The sequence below is a fragment of the Carassius carassius genome, chromosome 20 (assembly GCF_963082965.1).
Source record: "Carassius carassius chromosome 20, fCarCar2.1, whole genome shotgun sequence".
Lineage (NCBI taxonomy): Eukaryota > Metazoa > Chordata > Actinopteri > Cypriniformes > Cyprinidae > Carassius > Carassius carassius.
This window is the reverse complement of record NC_081774.1, coordinates 21,831,998-21,854,188: the sequence shown is the minus strand read 5'-3', so window position 1 is coordinate 21,854,188 and position 22,191 is coordinate 21,831,998. Positions and strand designations below refer to the sequence as shown.

Here is a 22,191-nt window from a genome sequence, read left to right as displayed (position 1 = left end):
GGGCCTGGACTTGACTGGAACGTTCATTAAAATGAATTCACCATAGCAGATCCACAAATACAAAAGACTCCATGAGACTGTCCTTTATTTAATTATGTTATACCATTTAGCTACTCTACAAATATCCTATGAACATATCTAATTAATTTAATTCAAGAAATAGTCATTATTAAAGGGATAGTTCCCCCAAAAATGAAAATTCTATCATTAATTATTATTTTTAGCCAAACTGTCAGGTCTGGACACCAAATTATTTCTAAATTGGCCTTGCAATTATTAAACAACACACACACACACACACACACACACATACACACTTGTTTCTGTGAATTATGGGGACATTCCATAGACTTCTATTACTTTTATACTAATCAAACAGTATAAAAGTACCACACTTTCAGATGAACATAGCTTACTATTTTGTAATGCATAAAAAAAAAAGATTTCAGGTTTTACTTTGTAGCATAAACAAGTACACACACACACACACACACACACAAACACAATACATTTTCCATATTTAAAAAGGGCAACAACTTGGACATTCTGCAAAACATATGCAAACAATGAAAAAAAAAAAAAAAATAATAATAATAATACATTTGGGGTAAACTATTCCTTTAAATTTTTTAAATATTAATGTGTGCTTATAGCTTATAGCCAATTGCAAAGATAGCCAGAAACAGCATCTAACCTGTAAACAGTCTGGCCAAGGTTACCCAAACAGGTAACCTAATATAAATGCTCTTCAAGTTTTGGGAAGCAGCCTCCCACAATGATGAGGGGAAAAAAATGCTACAGTCGAGGGAGATACAAAATATTCTACTGCAGGCACCATGAACTGAACATGTGGTGCATATTTCTGCAAGAATGTTAGAACAGAGCTATTTAGAAGAGCAACTCACGAAATGCAGAGAAGGATCAACACGAAATGCGGTTCATATTGCCAGCCTGCCCAATCATGGAGGCCTGTGCAAGCCAAGTGTGTGGGTCACATTGTACACGAACAAAGAACATTAGTCATTGACAATTATGGGGTCAGCACAAAGGGGACAGAAAAAAAGGTTATGATGGGACTCAGAGGAGAATGAGGAGAAGCCAGCTTTAATGCAGATGAGAAGCTGGGGATGTGAATTCATCACAACAAAATGTCATAAGCTCTCAGACACAAGTCTGTACTAATGTGATTAGCTGCTCATGTCTGTGATTACATAAAAATGCTTTATGGATATTAACAAGCCGAATTGCCCCCACAACCCTCATCTCAAAAAGGCTCTTGGAGAAGATTCTTGACAATGCAGCAACTTCACAGTGCTGCAACTGCTTATAAATGTGCACGGTGCAGCTTTTGTCACTGGATGGTATTTGTTGTGACATAGTGTGCACACAGAATACAGGAAAAAATAATGGCAAGTGGAAGGACATACAGTAAGTTTAAAAAGTCTGAGACCACTAGTAATAATAAGAAATACACTGATATCACAAGCCTGGTCAACAGATATTAAATTCTGTACTATTTTGTCTACATAAAAAAAAGACATTAAAAACTAAAATCAATTATTTTGTGAATTTAGGCATCACAAAATACCCCAAAAAGTGAAAAAAAAGTATATTTTGGCATCGCAAAATGAATATCATAATAAATATTAAAATATCATCTGATATCTGCTTAAACATTGCATTTGACAGAGTTATTAAATTAAATAATAAATTGATTTTAAATATTAACTTCAAGTGAGTCTAAGATGACTACAAATGTCATTTAAATAAATAAATATATATATACAGTTTCTAATAAACTTTTATTAGAACGACATTTTATACTTTTCTATTCCCGATTTCGATAGAATGTCTAATAAAATGTAAATATAGGGCCCTATGCAATCCATAATTTTTTTTTTCCTAAATTCCATTTTTTTTAATTATTATTCATTTTTTTTCTCCATAAAAAAATTTCTCTACTACTTTTTCATAGTTAAATTAAGTTTTATTAATCAAAAAGCATGTCTAATTAATTCAAATCATAAAACATATACATTTCACACATCAATTTATTAAAAGTTTAACAAATATTACACATTAAGGGCCGTATGAATTGTTTTTTCTCACCAAATCTTTTTGTTACAGAATTCTGTGTTTTAGCATGTCTAGTTATTTGAATGCATAAACCAACTTAATTTATTCTTTTTTTTTTTTTTCTTAAAGTAGCCTTATTAATTTTTTTTTTTTTTATCTTAGAAATTCTTTGTTGGGTATTTAAAATTGTCTGGTTATCAAATAAAGGCATAAAGTATTAATTTTATTTATCTTTTAATAACTGAAAATTAAGCAAACTTCGTTTTTTGGCAAACAAAGGGGATTTACTATTAAAATTAATTCATGGAAGAAATGTTGTGTGATTATTCCTTTGTTTGTTTCATTTTAGTAGTAGTAGTAGGCTATGTACATTCTAGTAATAGGCACAATGTCATCAAACTTGACATTTATTTTGACGGATTGCCATGAATACAATACCTTTACAGTTCTGTGCATGTGATATGATGCTAGTTTTACTTAAATCAAACAGTCAAATGCTCATGGAGTGACTCACACAGCAGTTCTGGAGATGTTGTTCATGTGTTAACATCCTCATTTAGTGAGACGACAGAAGCTGAAATCACCGCGAGCGTCACGAGCGCTTCAAGATGTGTGTAGTAAATGAATCCACACGCCTCATTAACAGAGCCCCGCAGAACATGCAGGATTCATAATTAAATTGACTTTTGCTGATTAATATTGACAGATACTAGTCCATATCGTGATTTGATTTAAGTGTAATGACTTACTTTTGATTAATTCATTCAAAATTCCATCCACGTTTTCCGCATCGCGGAAATCATAGTGCCCTATAAATATAAATGTACAAACAAGTGAAATTAACATGCAGAATAAAATATCTAAATATAAAAAAAATATATAAAAAATATATCCAAATAAAGAAAGGAATAAATGCCAATAACTGTTATGGTAATGATATTTTGTGCATCAAGAATGCCGTAATGTTCAAAATAATCAAATCAAATCAAATATGTTACACACTACATGACACTGAAATGCACCAGTGATCATGTGATGCATGCTGGTCCTTCAGGCTTTAATCTTGACGATGAGGTCATTCTCGCAGCAGTGATATTATAAGGTGTACGTGGCATGGGAGTATGACACACTCACACATGTATGATGGTTCAAATAGCTTTTACGGCTGCCCTTCAGTCAAGGACACTGGATGGTCTTGTCATCAGATGACAGCACTGTATCCTGGCCACAGCTGAGAGTTTGGAGAACTGCCTCTGGCCCTGCGATCGACCACCATAATTAAGTTATTAACTATCTCACATCATTAACCTCCGCTGACCAGTTCTTTAATTCATCGATGTGATATTGCCATTCTGTCTTATGCAAACCTTCTGCTCTCTCCGTTTCTCCTTTTCGCTGGCTCTCTGCTGGTGTCTGTCATTGAAAGATCACAGCTGGGGACTAACAAAATTACCTCGCAAGTGCCACTCGATTGAGGATACGGTTACTTTTAATTAAAAAGAATCAATTTCTATTCCTGTCAATTTCACTCAGTGACCATATGGACACTTGAAAACACAATCCAATTTGCCGCCGACCACTCATTCGGCCCTGCCCAGCCCTCCGGGAAAACAATAGCTTGCTTAATTGATTTATAGAGGTGGTTTTCTACATAGTGCTCCAAGATAAAATGCAAAGGGTCCTCATTTGCAAGCGTTTCACAATACCTAAGTGCTCCTCTAACAGTTGGCCATATGTGTGGGTTGTTTGACAGGATATTATTTTGTACCGAATATAAAGAATTAGCTTGACTGGGAGAAAAATTAAAGCTTTCTCTTTGACTTTCAGAGGGGATTTTAAGGCACCTTCAGTTTCTTGCTCAAAGAACTGAATTATCGCAAACCTTCTTGCCATTAGTGAGCAGGAAGCGACAGGACGGAAAAAAGGATCGATATATGGACAGATGGCTGCAAGCTGCCTCTCGCAACATATAGAGACAAATAGCATCAGAAAAATTCCACTGCAAATGGGAATTTTTTTTTTTTTTTTTAAGTAATTTGACAAATTCAGCTAAATCAGATAAATGCAACAAGACCTTGAAGAAACCTTGTACTAGCACATTTTTAGCAGAATCTTTTAGACATGCTGTATCAAGGCCTGTAGGTCCAGAAATACATATCACAAAATTAAGTAGGCCTGTAGTTTCAAGTTGTGATAAACTACTAATCAAACTACATTTTTCAGTAGCATGACCATAGGCTTTTAAAGTCACCTATAATGCCCCTTTATATAAGATGTATGATATAAGTCTCAGGACAGGAAGCAGAAACAGGCTGTTGTTGTGTATGTCTCTTTAAATGCAAATGAGCTGTTGCTCTCTGCACCCCTTTCCAATATAGGACTGTGCCTTTACAGCTCATACCTCAGATACTCTGCCAAAAAAAAAAAAAAAATATTGTGCTGAAATCATGCGTTTTAAAGCCATATCAGTTTAAACTCCTGTTATACAGTAGAGTTTTCTAAGTCAACACACATCTGAAGCACGCACACAGAAAGCGTCTGTCACACGGCATGTGAGTACTAAACTAAGTTAGGGCTGTGCAATTATTCGAAATCGTAATAAAATCACGATTTGAGCGTGCACAAATTTTGAAATCGCTTTATAGCACGGCCCAGACCTTCTGCAGTATGCTATCCGAACCATTCAGAATGCAGCGCGCCTAAGTGGAGCGCGAGAACAGAACAGACTGGGCATATTCACACACTCTGTCTGTGATGCGTATTTTTTCCGAGCCAATGTTAACGGATCAGAACGCTCACACTCCACACGGCAAAAGATGTGAACAGAAAAAGTTAGAAATAGAAAGGTGTGAAAAGATTTAATATCTAGCGCATAAGCATAGAAAGAGTTGTGAGTGCACAAGACACAGGTTGAGTGAGAGGAGACACGTTTTAATTGTGCGCACTCTCTCTGTGTGAGAGGAGCGTGTATCTGAGCACGCGTGTCTGGTTTTGTGACAAAGCAAAGGAAATCTGAGAGATTTGCATTTGCGCATTATTTTAATGTGCTTTCGCGTTACAATAACGCGCTCTCGCTGCATCTTCTGCACGTATACACATACTGCAAATGGAGTACGTGTGAACCTGTATAATTTATAACGAATCTATTTCAACATCTGAGGCACTGCTACAATGAGCTCTATGACTAATGAATGGCAAATAAAATAAAAAATCCCTGGACACGAGTTTTATTTATTTATTTTTGCCATATGTCTAGACATTTTGTTTGACATATTTACTTAGTGATTATTTTGACTTATGTCTGTTCTAGAGACATGTTACAACTTTTTGATAAAGCTCTCATTGGTTTTCTTTTGGAAATATGCTTCAAATTTATACTGAAAGCATTTATGACTGTAAATCATGTCTGTTTGTCAAAATTGTGATTAAAATCGAAATCGCAAAATTGGTCAAAAAAATTGTGATAGTTTTTATTTTTGTCCATATTGCGCAGCCCTAAACTAAGTTATCTATCATGTCTTATTGCACTTAAACTGTCAAATAAACACAAGTTTATGTAAAAAACACGTATAATATACAAAAACACAGTCAGTTATGTCCTGGAAGGTGGGAACAGCTGTGAAAGAAATCGCATGTTTATATTAGATCTGTGTATTAAGTGAGAGCAGTGTAATATACAGGACCTATACTGCTATCTATGCTGATAAAATGATCCAAAAAATATAAAAAATTCACTCTCTGCTTGAATGAATAATTTCTGTAGCTCTAATAATACGACTTTTCTTACTTGAATGCTGCTTTAGATAAACATGGCGGATTGTGTATGGCTCACTCAGGGCGGGGTCTCTGCTAATATGGCAGAGACCCCGCCATATTATGGGGATTTAAAAAAAGTTCAGTCCAGATATTTAAGGTAATGCTCAAACATGCTTACCTACTTTGTTTACGCTCTCTCTCAAATGAAGCGTTGGGAGGTCCAATTCATTTTAGTATAGATAGATAGATAGATTTTTTTTGTCTGCTTATTTCTTGACAAAACTTAGCATCTCCAATTGATCTTTGTAGACAGTTACTAAGTACTTTACTTCTTTCAGCTGAAAGAAAGACCACTTCTTGAAGACCAAAATGACTGGAATAGACTGTTATGTAAACCCTAGACACAACGTCTGGAGGAAGCAGTTATGAAGAAGACTCCAATCAAGCACTTTGGGTGGCTTTAAATCACACAAATGAGACATAACCACCTAAACAAGGCCCGATGAACAGCCCTCAGTTTCCTCGTAGGAGCTCCTGTGCAATCTGAGTAATTTTGACTTCTTTGAGCATTCAGAATAAGAAAGTGCCTTAATTTTTCATCCGTCTGATTTTTGTAGGCTCTGTTACCATGGTGATCAACGTTCATGACGCCCCACCCTGTAGTTCTGGCTTCACTGCCCTATAATTCAGAACGTTGCAAAGCCAGTTCTTTCATGTTTAGCAACTCAACCCTCTCTGATTACAGACAACAACACAAAAAAGACCATTTGCGGTAGTCACCATTTAACCTCCCCTCTATTTTTAAAGTTTTATTTGTTTGAACATCTTTACAAAGTATTTACACCAAAGAAGTGTCACCGTAAAGCAGTATCACACTAGGATTTAGGTGTCTGAAACCTTAAGTATAGTCAAACCCAGAGCAAAGCTCCCGGAGACTCATTCTCAAACCATCAACAGCACCTACAGCAGCATGTGATGACACTAATGAGGGTGCTGTGTTAATGTGCTAGAGATGAACATGAGGAACACTGAACAAAAGACACAAAACTCGTGATAGGAATAAGCAAACAAGTGTAGTTTGTTGACAGTGTGACAACAACCGTCTTTATTCTGGTTAGGCGTGAAGTCAACATGAAACGGATTTTATGCATGTAACCTGTTTTTCATTGGGATGCACTGGTATTATTTTCATGTTATTAGCAATGAAACTGATAAATGATCAATAATAAAGTTCTACACTCTTTTAGTCTAAATACATAAAAAAAAACACTAAAATCTATAATTTTAATGATTTAATGATTGATTTTTCAAAATGAGTAAAAACATGTTAAGACGTGGTCACATTAGCAAAATGTCAGCAAAAATACTGGTGTAAACAGCTAATTTTTGTGTAAAAATCTAATGTGAAATTCAGATGGTGTACAATCATATTGCAAAGGACTAAATTTTGACAACAGAAGTACAAAAGTACATGTAAAGGTAAGTTGCATCTAGCTAGAAGTTTATATTATATTTTGAGAAATGATTACGAAAACTACTTTTTAGGCATAAACTGCACATGCATTAAGAAAGTCAGCAGAGTCAGTTTTGGATACATGTTCCATTCATGTTTCAAGCTTGTGTTCTACTAGAGGATTGTGGTGCCATCCAAAAATATAACAAAGTCACTTGAATTGACCTTTACCCTTGACCGTTCCCTGCTAGTGAAAAAAAAAAAACCTTCCTATACGTGTACAGCATTAGACTAATAGCACTTCAGAACAATGACTATACATACAGTTGCACTTCTCTGATTTACTTGCATCTACTGTCTTCATTTGTCAGTCGCTTTGGATAAAAGCGTCTGCTAAATAATTAAATGTAAATGTAAAATGAAGAATTTCTCATCAAATGTTTCATTTGAATAAACGAAAGACTGATTTGATGACATGTTTCAGATTCAAAACACTTCTTTACATTTTTTGAAATGCAGTCACAGTTAGTTTGCATCAGAGATGGTTTTGAAAAAACCTTCATCGAGAAAGCAGAGGCAAGATTGTCAATCACAAAAGCTTTGCGACTTTAAAAGTGGCAACAGATGTCAAGAGAAGAAGCTTCAAGGTTACCCTTATGCTAGCACCACCTCTGAACGGCTGAAAGATTTAAAGGTTAAACGAAGCAAGTGAAAAAGAAAGACGGCGAGCAAGCCGATGCAAGAGAGAGAGGCCTAATGGAATTACAACAGCCTTGTGACAGCGGTGCAGACGGGTCACATGGCGAATTAAATGGCTCTCTGACCCATGCCAGAACAGAGCCTTAACCCCCCCTCGACCCCGTGGCACCCACAACATTGCCATGTCACTCATGGTACATCTCAGCGATCCACACGCTCATTCACAAGGACAATATAGCAGTGTGGCCCACAATAACTGCTTTCTGGTCAACACAAATGCACCGTTCATCTAAAAGCCAGAGAAAGTTCAGGTGAACAGATTGTTTGAATTTGTATTTTGGGTTCATATCGTGCAACGCGAGTGAAGCATTAGTGTGTTCGGTCATGCCTGCAAACAATTCCACAATGCGATGCACTTCCAATTTCACAAGGTACAGGAAAAAATGACTAGTCAGCTGAAGTGTTGTACTTACTGTCTGCCTGAGAGGAGAATTGCACGCAGCTCAGCAGTAGCAGAAGAGGAAGCCCAATGGGCAGGAGGGGCACAGACGTGCAAATATTAGGCACCATGTTCCAGGTTGGCACTGCTCCCCCTTGGTCCCTGCTTTCACGCAATCATAGACTAAAACCTGAGGAACACGGAGACAAACACGTGTTAGCATTTGATTCAAGGTAGCACAAACAGGCATGCACACTATTGAGTGTGGGCGTGATGAATTGAGTGGTCTGTCTAGGGGCAAAAGAGTTAATGAGGTAAGCAAATGCTCTTTTATCAAAGTAAACTAAACCCATAATCTGCTGCCGGTTAGCTAAATATCAAGAGGACAAGAGAGAATTGGGATTTCCCAATAACCGACTGCCATTAAGATTGTAAAGTGGCTCTGTACAGATGGCTCTGGATCTCCTGAAGTGTGGAGGTAATACAGTATAGCCACACACACACACACACAGTTCCCTAAGGATGAATGCTGCTTTAAATCAGCGCTCACAATATCTGAGGTCTATGAAACTGCCTGAATATAGGGGAAGTTATGTTGAAACTGAGTTGAGCTGCTCAAATTTAAAGCAATTAAACTTTTCACGCTAACGCCAGGTTACTGGCAAAAAGTTGCAAAATACATTGAATTACTATGTGTTGTATAGAGTCAGTAAATGAGTCAGTATACAGTAAATGTCAGATTTAATGTTTAAAATATATTTTTATTTTTATTTTAAATCTTGTCATGTTTTAAAGAAGTACACTAATTTTGATATGTGGACTAAAGCATGTCAAGTTTGATTAGAATTGGAACTGTTGTGTGTTATATTCAGTATTACATTTGAAGTTAATATATTATAAAATGTAGGTTTAATTCCAAAGATGTAATTCCAAAAATATTTAATCACATCACATACAGGTTTCAATAGAAATGACATTAATATATTTTTTGTTTACCATAAATGCTTGTCAGAACATTCCACAGAATTCTATATTTCAAAGACAACTGAGGGAATTATCAAATTACATATAAATATATGAATGGGTTCAGCTTACTGGAGTCATTACAAATTGAAACTATAATTCATTTTAATTTAACTGCAATTAACTTGCAATTAATTGTGCGAAAACATTATGTCTTCCACTCTGAAATCAATGCGTTCATGTGTCTAAACGTATTCGATCAATAATTTCCACAGTGTGAGTGGCTGGTGAATTTAACAAGCAGGAATGTGAATAGAACCAAAACAAAGGCTCAAGGCTCTTGCGAGGTGAGAAATACTCAATTCACCTAAGGAGGTGTTGACTAGCCAATTATTAACACACTGATTTCGGATGCATGTTGGATGCGTGCTGATATGCCTGGCTGCCATGTTTGTGAGAGAGTGCCAAAAGAAACAATGAACAGATCCTAACAGGGAGGTGTTTAAAGAGTGTTTATTTTTTCATACAAAAGGCTTTTTGTTAATCTTTCTTGACAAGAGGGTTTGCTTCCAAAAACAACAAGAGACAACGTACATGTTGAGTCACAGCTCAGTTATACCAAAAACACCTGGAGGCCGCAGCAATCATTCTAGCAATAAGCCTTCACTACCTTTGGAGGTATATCAAAAAAGAGCAGTTGATTAGGTCAGCAATAGAGAGAGAGAGAAAATCAAGACAAGCATTGCACTTCGAGCATGACCTACATTTGGAAAACACTGGTAGGATTAGCCAACTGATCTACTTTTTGGTCAAAAACCAATAATTTTAAAGCCGCCTGCCAATCACCGAGCTCTTACACCACGCCTGACTTGTTTGTTCGGGCTGGGGTTATGGAGAGAACGGGTAAATAAAAAAACAGATAACAGCACAATAGCAGAGCGAACATATACATCATGTGAGATTTACCCAAGGAGCAGTGATATTGCGCAATAAACCCAGTTCAAACAACCATCAATCTCATAATGCTGTTGAAAAGCCACGGTTCCTTTTTAAAAAACTAGGCTATACTAGCATCCATTACTCAAATGTATTGTGCTTTTAGCATGAATCCAGTGGATTATTAAGGATTATGATCAGAATAAAGGATCATCATTGAACAAATGCCACTTGCAGTTATTCGTGTGCATCTCGTATCACGTGAGATCACAAACACTTTAAGTCAAAATGTGCATACTAACAGATAGCTTTATCAAAAATCAGAATTTGGTCTTTACTACAAAACGATTACATGGTTAAGCCAAGTTTATGTCTTCTTGATGATTCTGGCTTCTGTATAATCTAAACAAAAAAAATGAATGCTTTTTGCTGATTTTAATAACACAGAACTGGTTTACAACGCACATGTGTGGGAAAACGTATAGGATCCATAGTCTTCTTAAAACAGCACAAATTAATAAGGCCAAACCTAGCACAATTAATGTTTTGCAGGGTTTTTTTTTTTTTTTTTTTTTTTAAATACAGGATTATATAAAGAAAAAAAATTACACACACACATTTATATATCATGTATTTTATTTTTTTCTGTCATTAGAATATGTAAATTGATTATATGTTTGTTGAATGGATGTTAATGGCTATTTAGTAAAGAAATAAAAAATAAATTGATCAAAAAAAGTTATTTACGCAGAAATATCAGAAAGAGGCAAAACATGAACAAACATGTATACAACTGCAAAGATGCTTGTGACTTTTGAGTCATAAACCCCCCCCCCATAAAAAAAAATTCAATAAAGCAACTGAAGCAATTTTTAGCAACATGAATTATTGTCATGAAACTTAAGCACATATACCCCTTCAATTTCCCATTAATGTAAAGTAAAAATTCTGAAAATCATAGAAAAATTACATAAAATACAAATAAATCATCCTGTCCAGAAAGCAATATTTATTTAATTAAAATCTGGATAATATACACTTCCTATTTTAATATTTTTATTAATATTTAATATATTTGTTTTTTTTTCTTTGATGGTAAAGCTGAATTCAGTCACATGATCCTTCAAAAATCATTTTAATATGCTGATTTGGTGCTCAAGAAACCTTTTTTTTTTAATAAATGTTGATTTCTTCACTGTTACTTTTTTGATCTTTTTTTTTAAACAACTTTTGCTGAACAAAAGTAATAAAAAAAAAGTAATGTTTTTTTTTTGTCAATTACTGACCTTTAACTAGTAGATAATACACAAACTCAGACATTACTCTTCAGACCAATCCATGACTAGCAATTTTGCATTGTGACATGCTAATATGTCATCAATTCATAACTAAGCAAAGGTTCATTACTCCCGCCTCTGCAAAGAGTCTTATCAGCGTGAATGACCCAGGAATCTCGTCTTAGTTCCACTGTGTTCCTAACATCAAGGATAAACAAGGAAAGTAACAAGGATCTTGTCACTCTTTAGGCACATCTCCTTCCAACCGCTCTGACGCCAGTGATTGCTTTTCCCTTAATAGCCCATCCAGAGATAAAGACAACAGAAGATCTATGGCAGGGCCTTGTGTAGACGACCTTATTGACATCTTTAGGGAAGATAAAGCTGAGTCCTTACAACAAGACCTGTGTTGAAGAAAATTGTCTGACACCATAAACAGCACTGGCCACGGCTCCTGGTTTCGACTACAGCGCTGACGTTCAAGTTTAATCTTTCATACTTTGACAAGTTTATAAAACATATGACCCAAGAGAAAGTCTTAGATAACTTTGAGAGCAAACAGGAGACGGTAAATCTGATTAAATCAAATAGAAGTGGAAGGTAAGCAAATTACTTGGTGCTACACTTCATGTGGGTGATGGTTTCTCTTGACATAGAGGTCTGCACTGCAAAATAACAACAACAACATGTTCAGCTTATAACAACCTTTAGTGTTCACAAGCTTACTGATAAACCACTCTTTTCATTGTTAAAGTGGCAACATCTAGCAAATGTAAATTAGCAAATAATGTCAAAAACAATGCGAAATAAATTAGCATTTATTAGAGAGAAATGTTAGTGCTAAAACATACCACCACAATACCAGGATAGTTGCCATTTTGTAAAGTTATAGTAAATTTTAGTAGTTTAATTTTCAAATTTGTAGACAAAACGGAATACTAAATACTATCAGTCGTAATCATATTGGCTACAATTTTCAATGGCATATTGTGCTTGGCAGCTCTTTCACTGTGTGTTTATATATCCATGAAAAATTCTTTGTTTACATTGAAGTATTACATTAAGCCCTTAAGTACAGTGTGATAGTATGTAATATGACTCATATGAAAAATGTATACGCCTGGAGTATTGACACACACACAGTACACGTGAGACCTAACCAGAAGAGCCATCTTTAAGGTCTCTCTTGTGAGTGGATGACCAAACGTTCCCTCAGTCCTTTCCGTCATGATGCGAGCCTGCAATCACATTTGACTCTTAGATAGATGGCATCAAATGTGCTGACAGCTCAGTCATTTATTCAGTGTAAATGCCAATAAAAAGAAGCAAAAGCTCTCGAATAAGACATAACCAGGAGATTTACTGTCATATTTTGAAGATTACCAAAAGGTTTCTCATTCCTTCCTGCAGCCGCAAATCAATCGCAGAGTAATTCAACAGAAATGAGATGTACTACACATACAGCAAAACACACACTGAAGAAACGCTTGATATGGAATTCACTGTTGAGTTATTATTGATGTCACAGCAAGAAACAAAGGTGCAAATGTATTGTGCAAAAAGGTTTTGTGAACAAAAAAATATTTATCTAATGACAATGCTAAATGTGACCCAAGATACATGACTTCACACAGTGGGGCTTGAATAGATGTGAGTGGATAAGTACTAAAGACTGTTGTAAGCAAGAGCTACATGAAATTGGACTCTGACGTTGGACTGTGGGTGATTAGATGAATTATCTAAAGGTTCTGGCCAGCACTTCAACCTCCAATTACTTCTTAACCTAAAAAATCAAAAAAAAAAAAAACATACACAATCACAAAAATATACCAAGAGTTGAACAAAAAACGAGCTCGAACAAAGTCGGCGGCACTACGTATACAACAAAGAAACACAGTGCCTCTGAATCCCCCACAGCCTGCTAAGTTTACCCTCAACAGCGGCACCGGTGCTCAATCCAAACACAAACAAACAGAAGGCTTGTCAACAGAGACCAGTGACACCTGAATCAATACTGCCGGAGACTGAATAAGCACATCTTGACAATGACACTTCATTAGAACAAAATGCCTCTTAAATATAGAATCTGACATTTTTTAAGTAGTCTTCATGTGAATACTAGTGTTGGGCTATATACTCCATAAGGCGAGTCTCCATTAAATATTTTCGCAAAACTTCATTGATATTTTATAACTGTCAATAAAGAGTATTGGGAAATTGACTTTTTACGTACGCTATGTGACCTGTTAATGCAAAAAAAAAAAAAAAAGGTTTCCATTGCAGTTTTGCGAATCATTCCTTTTTCAGAAAAACCACCTCATTCGAGCATAAAAAAATGTTTGCGCTACATAGGAATTTTTGCAAAATTTGCGCATGTTCATTAGGTGTATTTTCAATTCGCAATTTCAATTTGTGCAATCTGAAGGGTAACTGAAATGCGCTTATAATGTCCTATCGTCAATCTGTTAGATTGCGTATACATGATATTACCGTGCAAATGTATTTAATAATTGACTTAGTTTCAGAGCCGGAGAGTGAACCAATTTCAGGGTCAGGCTAAAAAAAGCCAAATGTTAGTGTAATCTATTAACTAAATATATAAATTTAAATATTTTTTTATATGACTGAATTTGTATTTAACATAACATTTTTAATAGAAACATTGTAAGTTATTAATTATAATGCTTATATTTCCTCAGTTATCCAAACAGCAGCTACAGAAAATGAGCAAAAAACCTTTACATTAACAAAATCATAATCAGCAAAGCTGTCTATACTGTGTGATGAATAAATCTCTTATACTTATATTGCATGTGCATCTGCAATTTGTTGTTTATGATGAGAGAATTCCAATAAAACCCAACAATAACACTCTAGTGCTTCGGCGATGACTTATCTGAATGCCTCGGAGTGGTCAATACAACTCATGTGCAATTGATTATAACACAAAACGCAGAAAAATGTATATTATTGTACAAACAAGCCACACGCATTAGCTCTGACCATCGTCGATACACAGAATGTCTATTGGCACAACCCTAGTGAAAACTCACAACAATTTGTCAAAAACATATCTGGACACATAATTTAACCCTAAATCAAGAGAAAGTAGAAATAAATAATAGTTTGCTTTAAAAAAAATTTTTAGCATCTTTTCAGGACCATTGAGTATTACACATTTTTATAGTGACATTCTTTTTAAAAAAAAAATGTGACTCACCCAAATTTCCTGATCACTGAATTATTTATTTATTTATTTTTTTATTGTTTTTAATCTCATGAATTACATTATTTAAGCAAAACTCATTGAATAACTGTAGGACATTAAAAACAATCCTTTAAGCAGGAATGTTTCCTCTAGAAAGAGATATTTCACTTATGAAAAATCATCAACACCACGTCCTACATCACTGTTGAAGACACAGCATGAGCGCGAGAGCTGCAAAGTCGAACAGATCTGAAAACTAAGACCTAATCCATCTTCAGACAAGTGACTCTAAAGAGAGTAACAGAGAATGGCGTAAATCCTGATGTTAGCAACTACAAACGCAAGTGGCTTTCTTCAAGTCTCCAGTCCAGCCCTGAAACACTATCCTTTGTAGAAACTTAGGTGGGGCAAGAATTTAGTTCACAATACTGGTTTTCTGGTCACGGTTTGCAGAAAAAAATCTCTTGATAATGCGCGAACGTTCTCCTTGACTGGAAGCAATGCAAGACCCATTGTTTTCTGAGGGCGTAAGTCCTTTTCCGTGTTAAGACAAAGATGGGATTAACCGTAGGAGGCCTGTTAGCATACACTGCACCAATTTTTAGTAGGGGAACATTCTAAAGGATGAAAACAGGAAGATTGCCATGGGAAAACAGGTTAACCTGGGAGTCATTATCTCCTCTAATTACGAAGTAAATATTTCAAATGAGATTTCACCGGTACAACTCATCCATTTACACAGCTGGATATAAAGATCAGTCAGTGGAGGAACACCTTATCAGGTTTTAGGTTGACTCAAGGACTCGCAAACAATCAAATCTCATAATCAAACCGCCATTCATTCTGCAAACTAAGCCAAACTTCTGCTTCCTGCCGAGCAACTCCTATAGGCGTGGGTGAGCTGTGGACACATCTCACTGTGGGGTCTGCTGCCTTTCTCTCTTTCTATCTTTCGGCTCAACAACAGACAGCTGTGGCAGATGGAGCCATATCCCCATCAATCTCGTGAGGCTCCGGATTTAAAATTTAAAAGAGCAAGCAGCGATTGGGAGGAGGAAGAGGTGATGTCACAGGGCAGCAGACGTCAGGGACAGCTGCCATGAGAGCACAAGGCTAATTCAAGCACTAACAGACTTCCCTTTCCAAGACAAACCAACAAACCACAGACCGTCGAGGCCTTCTTGTTCTTCCAAGAAGTTGGAAGTTGGACTCAATATAGGTTACTAGTTGCCTTTCTGAAGAGAAACCAACATGGAGGCAAGCTGGGTAGCTCCATTAGCATTCAGGGATGAATCAAACAAACCTGTAGTGTTTGCTTCCCACCGGTGAGAGTGACAGGTAAGGGAACGTGTTCTGTTCTGTTCCCTTATTTAATGCAGATGAAGTCATTAGTTTCTTTTGCCACAACTTGGTGATGGTTGTAACTAACGGGGCAGTGCACACCGAAGCTGAGAGGAAGAAGAGAGGGATTAGCCTGATAGTTGCTTTTCACTGAAACTCTCCACAGCATAAAGGGTTTCTCTGACAGCTTGTGACTCACTTTGACCACGACAGGCAAATTAGCCAGGGTTTCACTTAAAATGAATGAGATCAAAAGAGCCACCATGGCCTCTGTCTCCACAGCAGTGTCTATGTGCTTTTCTACTAAATGGGTTTATACTGCCACACTGTTTCCCTCCCCATCAGTGCTATATAAGAATTGAAGGACCACTTTGAGACAAAAGGCGAAACCTCTCACTTAAACTATAATAACAGTTACAAAAAGAACAACCTTCCAATTAAATATGAGCTGATGTACTCCAAAAACTCAGATGTGATTGAGGAACAAAAGAATGAGAAACTATCAATCATTATACCACTAAAATGTGCACTTGGTTGACAAGAAAAGCCACTGGACCACAAACACACACGTTAATAACTTTGAGGTGCACATCATATCCATTAGGGATGGGACACAAAGGTTGACTACTGATAATCCTTACTCTACATTAGTTTTTTGAGTGCACTGGCCCTGCTTTTTATATCCTTCCCCACACCCAGTTAAACTTACACACAAACACACACACACACACGCACACAAAAAAATCATGTTGGCCCCTGTGTATGTTTTGTATTTGATCTGTCACCTGTAAATAGTATATAAGTTTGCATTAAAAAAAAACTATATAGTTTTTAATCACTAAGTACCTCAAAGATTCTATTTCACCTTGAAGACCTCAGTGCTGTCGGTAAAGGGGTGACCGTCTGTTCAGCTGACAGCCAACATCAGACAACATCCTCTCTATTTTCAGTTTGAGATGCTGTGAATCTTGAGGGTAAAGACTATTTCACATCTCAGCCATTACCTGGCAAAAATAGAAATCCTTCCATCTGCTTGACCGAGACATGTTGGCACTGTAATGTGTCGTATGAAATAGATGGTCCAGAACCTGACATAAAATCCATCTTGTTTAGGACATCCATCTACTGCTTCGCTATCTATCTCCTGCCTCTTCCACACTGTCTAGACCATCTTTTCCCACTCGGTGCTCTTCGATTTTCACCCTTCTGCACTCACTGCTACATACACCCACCACCTCATCCCCCGCCGTAGCTGCAGGGTGGATGTACCTGCAGTAAAAACAGTTCTCAGACTATCAATTACATCTTCAACAGACGCACAATGTTGGCCCCCATCTCAAACAGGTTCTGCAGCTCTGCCAACAGAACAACATGCACAGACACATGTTGAAGCAAACACAGTTCATGAGAAACACCCATATTTACTTATGAACACCAGTTGTTTGCATCACTGCACTGTTCATATACTGCATGTAAAAAATAAATAAATAAATAGCCAAGGTAGGACACTCCATTTTAGGAGTAAAATAAATGAACAAGAATGCAGATATGTGAGCTGAAGCAAATAAATATGTCACTGGACACCCTATGTTTGGGGCTGTTCAATAGACCTAACATGAGTGACAGCAAGAGGCACCAAGAAAGTAAAGAAAAAAGCCCTGCTCCTGTCAGGTCAGAAAATGGCCGAGATGTCTTTGTGTCACACTGGGATTTTAATTCTCAGAGACAGGGATTTATCCACATCCCAACTAAGGTGTTCACATGGTTTAATGTCAAAATGTCAATGTTCATTAGAACCTGATTATCCAGTTGTGTTTGAGGACGCCACATGTCAGTACATGACAGAATCCCATCAACATAAAAGACATCTTGCCTAATCATTATTCAGTCCAAAATATAATAACGCATTTTAAGAAAAGGAACACAAATGGAGAAGTCAGAAACAAATGTAAATACAATACCCAAAGATATCAAACTATAAAATAAAAGCAATACATATGCAAGAAGTCTGCTTTTTCATACTGTAGGTTAATGGGTCAACAGCATGGCACTCATTCCTGATTGGACCTCTTTACTTATTAAAAAACAAATTTCCACAAAATGATTTGAATATGCCTCTTCTATGATTTTTTTTAAAATTGTATTTATTTTATTTTTTATAAATATCTGAATTACAGTATATTAGGTTTTTAAAGAGTTTTTATTTTTTTTTATTTTTTTTATCTTAGACACTCATACCCATCATTGAATTCAAAAAAATAAAAATTAAAAATAAAAAAATAACAGTCAGCAAATGTCAGCTGGAAACCAATGTTTAGGATGACCTCTAAAGCACTTATTTATGCATATTTCACTTTCAATGTCAAATCTAGCTGCCCAGGTCTTGAGATTTAGATGTTTGCTTTTTATTCATATTATATAGTTGCGATCCTTGCAATCCCCATCTACTCATTAACAGTTTGCCAGGAAAACTAACTAAATCACTTTTATTTACTAGGACAGGGGCATCTCCATTAGCGGGAAGATTTACATGGAAACAAACTAAGGATTAGCAATCCCATCAGCAAACCGAGTCTGTCCGCTGGTTTTTGAGTGTGGGATGTTTTAACTAAGATAAGATTCAAGGAGGGCACTGAGCTGAAAACACAACAATACCGTTCATCATGAATTGCATTGTGGGAGAATCCAGTTATTAATCCTCTCCAGTACATTCATCCAATGCACGCCATCTGTTGGGTATGGCACCTTTGAACAAAACGCTCTCCTAAATTATGAAACAATTTTGCGTTCCTAGAGGTGTAAAGAGTTTGTAAAGGTAAATGTTGGGGGGTTTTGTTGTCAGATGTCATTGCCTCGAGATATAATTCATAACCAGAGATACCAAAAACGGAAAATATAGACACCATGGTAGCGAAATGAATTCATTCTCATTCGCATATCCAAAACAAGCCATCACATTCCGGGGATCTTGCTGTGCAAAGCATTCTGGGGAAGGGAGGAGGATGACTAAAGCAGGGCAAAGAGCCACACATCATGAAAACTAATGCTGTTGATACCTAATGACATTGCTGTTGTACGTCAAGGTTGGGGGTGAATTCAATTGTCTAGCAAAGAAATGAAATGTTTTCTCGTTCACAAACAAAGCGTCATTTACCCTAAAGGTAATATAAAGCAAATGAACAAACCGCTCTGACACACTATTATTAGTTGTGGCTCCCAAGGTGTGTGCGCTTTGGCAAGTATTGTCTACACTTGTAAAAATGGTGTTGGGTTTGAAAAACCTGGGGAAAATTTGGTTCAGCAAACCTCCTAAAGGCTTTGCCTTATAGACGATGCAAGGAGACAAGACTCCTTGCATCATTTTGAGACAGCTGCAATTTTTCACAACAGAGATCAAATTAAAACTACGAAAAGTATAGCAAGTGTTAGATTTATAACAAATTCTATCAATAATAACACCCCTGCTAAAAGTTAAGGGATGAAAACCTACATATTTACATATAATCTGTTTCTGACACAGAGTTTGCCTCTGCCATGACGCAAACAAAGTATTAACAAATTAATGTTAACATGTAGAGTTCAGAGGTCCACTCAAACCACTTATTTAAAGTCTCTAGTCATGCAAAGACCTGGGAATATCACCGACGGACCACTCACTGACTGTTTTTACAAACATTTAGACTCTGCCAAATGGGGTTGTTTCAATCAGCACGTCCATAACAACATGAATTAAGGAGCAAAATGAGTTCCTGTCTACGCAGGGTAATGTCCTCTTTAATAAAGAGGATTTGTGCGGTTATTTCAGATCCATCTCTCGTAATATTAAATGTGTCATAAAATGTAATTTGTACCCTTAATAGCAGATTTGACTTTTGCTGTTTGGATGAATATTAACAGGCGTAAAATATGGATATTTGAGTGGTGAGCACTTGGAGTTAGAGATGCATGTTTGTGAATGCTAATTACTGCAAGGCTCTCAAAGAGAAATTATTTGAACAATAGAGGTAATCACACCCTATTCAACGAAGTGCCGGTGACAAAAAGAGCTTTACTCTAAACAAAAACACCATCTTTGAACAAAGCATTCTTTAAAAGATCAATACCAAATTATGTTGCCCTTCATTTAAGAGTATGTGGCTAATCAGTAAACTATGAGGTCAGTATTACTATAGTTGTGATGTTTCTCAATCAAAATGTAGCCCTTAGATCTTTACATGCACTGTTCCAGCCCTGTCTGAGCACATAACTGGAGAAAAACTGCACCATCTCACGGTGGCTGCCAGGGACAGTAACCAGTACCAATGTACCAATAAAAGGATAAAATATTTTTTGTTGGCCAGAGAAGATGTTGGTAGGTCAAATAACCGTAGATCTAAACTACTGGCTCGACCAGGCTAACAGAAAATATCTTTATTACCGAACCCTGTTTGAAGACTCAAACACTCACAGTGCCTCATTTTCCAGAAATTCCCTCCATATCCCAAAGATTCACTGAATGGCTATGATGATATCGTCGTGACCCACTAGACTTTCTCTTAATAGAGAAACCATGAAAGAAAATGTGGAACGCTGAATAAAAGAATCTCTCAAGTGAATATTCATGGCACAAGATATATAAATGGCAATTCATTTCTTTAAACTTATGCCAGATATCACACAGCACACGTGTTTATATAAACAAGCTAAATGAGGAGGAAAATCTATTCCAATGTCATTTCAATGTCACTCATCTGGGAAAACCGGTTTACATTATATGTTTTAGGTTACAGTCATTTAAAATTATCATTCTAATAAGACTTCAATTACGCTTATTCAACTACACTTTACTCAACAAAACCTACGTCAAAGTTGCAATAGAACATTTTTTTAATAATCTGACACCAGCTTATTAGTTTATTCTAAAAATAACAACACTGGTGTTATTCCACCCAAAACTTATACTGACACCTTCAAATGTCACCACAAGAACATTATTTGCCATGTTGTTTGTTGAGGCCTCCGGTCTTTGGTGTGATCCCACACTTTACTGAGAAGAGCAGCTGGCGACACGACTGTGAAGAGCTGTAAAAGAAGAATTTCAGGTCACCAGCCTGTATGTGGGAGGTCAAGAGTGACAGACGAGGGGGTTGGCCGCTACCGATAAGACCAAAAACTCCTGTTGGGCTCCTGTTTTCTATTTTTTATGCAGAGGTGGGCAAGTAGATGATAAGATCAGAGTGGTTTTGATTCCATAAACTTTTCCTTTAAAAAGCTTTTATCAGGCTCTGTTCTCCACCCCCCGCTCCATTTAAGAGTTGCAAGTCTGTGCCGGTGAATGATTAACAAGAGTGAGAGAGAGTAATGGTTCAAATTTTGCACAACTTTGAGAGAGCAACTCTTGGTTCTCTGAGGCACAGCCCCAGGAGGTCTCAGCTTGTCATGCTAAACAAAGCGAGACAGACGTGCTATCTTTACACTCTGTTCCCTTCCCAACTTTCCACCTTCAGAAAACTAAGTGAGAAAGAAGCCACTGGAAGCACTTTTTCATGATAAAGAAGCACCCAAAGTTGAGCAAGGAACCTATTGTGTAACCTTCACTTTGCTTGTTGTATTGAGCCAAACGCACATTAATTTCACAGGGATGTTTTTTAAAATGGTCCCGGCTTTCATAAAATATATCTCAAGCAGACACAAGCCAATTTTCATCTGTCTCCAATAATATATGGAGTTATGAGGGAGACATCCATTTCAACAACGTTACAACTCACAACAAAGCCTATAATTTTCATCTGTCACCTTTAATCAATGGTGTAGTCTCTTCTGAGCTCGCAAAAAAACGGAAACTCGCTGGGCAAGAAACCATCCAGAAAGTTAAGACAGGATCAGGCAGGGAGATAAAGACAAGTAAGACAACTGGAAAAACGGGGTTTGGTCTGAGACTTCATGTGGTCTCACAGCGGGGTCTCTCACGTTATATCAGTGGTAGCTAGGGGACACTCGACAGCTCTCTATGCAAAGTCCCCTGAAAAAAACAAAACAAAGGAGGGCTCTTAACAGACAGGGG

The 22,191-nt window shown here is 36.7% G+C and overlaps 1 protein-coding gene across 9 annotated transcripts in view; it reads right to left on the bottom strand.

The window, feature by feature from the left end:
* ptprfb (protein tyrosine phosphatase receptor type Fb) overlaps positions 1 to 22,191 on the bottom strand; it is a 188,008-nt gene that overhangs the window by 96,813 nt on the left and 69,004 nt on the right. For all 9 annotated transcript variants that reach the window (XM_059502170.1, XM_059502169.1, XM_059502172.1 and 6 more), the window contains exon 2: positions 8,458 to 8,613. In XM_059502170.1, coding sequence (XP_059358153.1) covers positions 8,458 to 8,554 — 97 coding nt within the window. In that variant the 5' untranslated portion in view covers positions 8,555 to 8,613. The remainder of the gene's footprint in view (positions 1 to 8,457; positions 8,614 to 22,191) is intronic.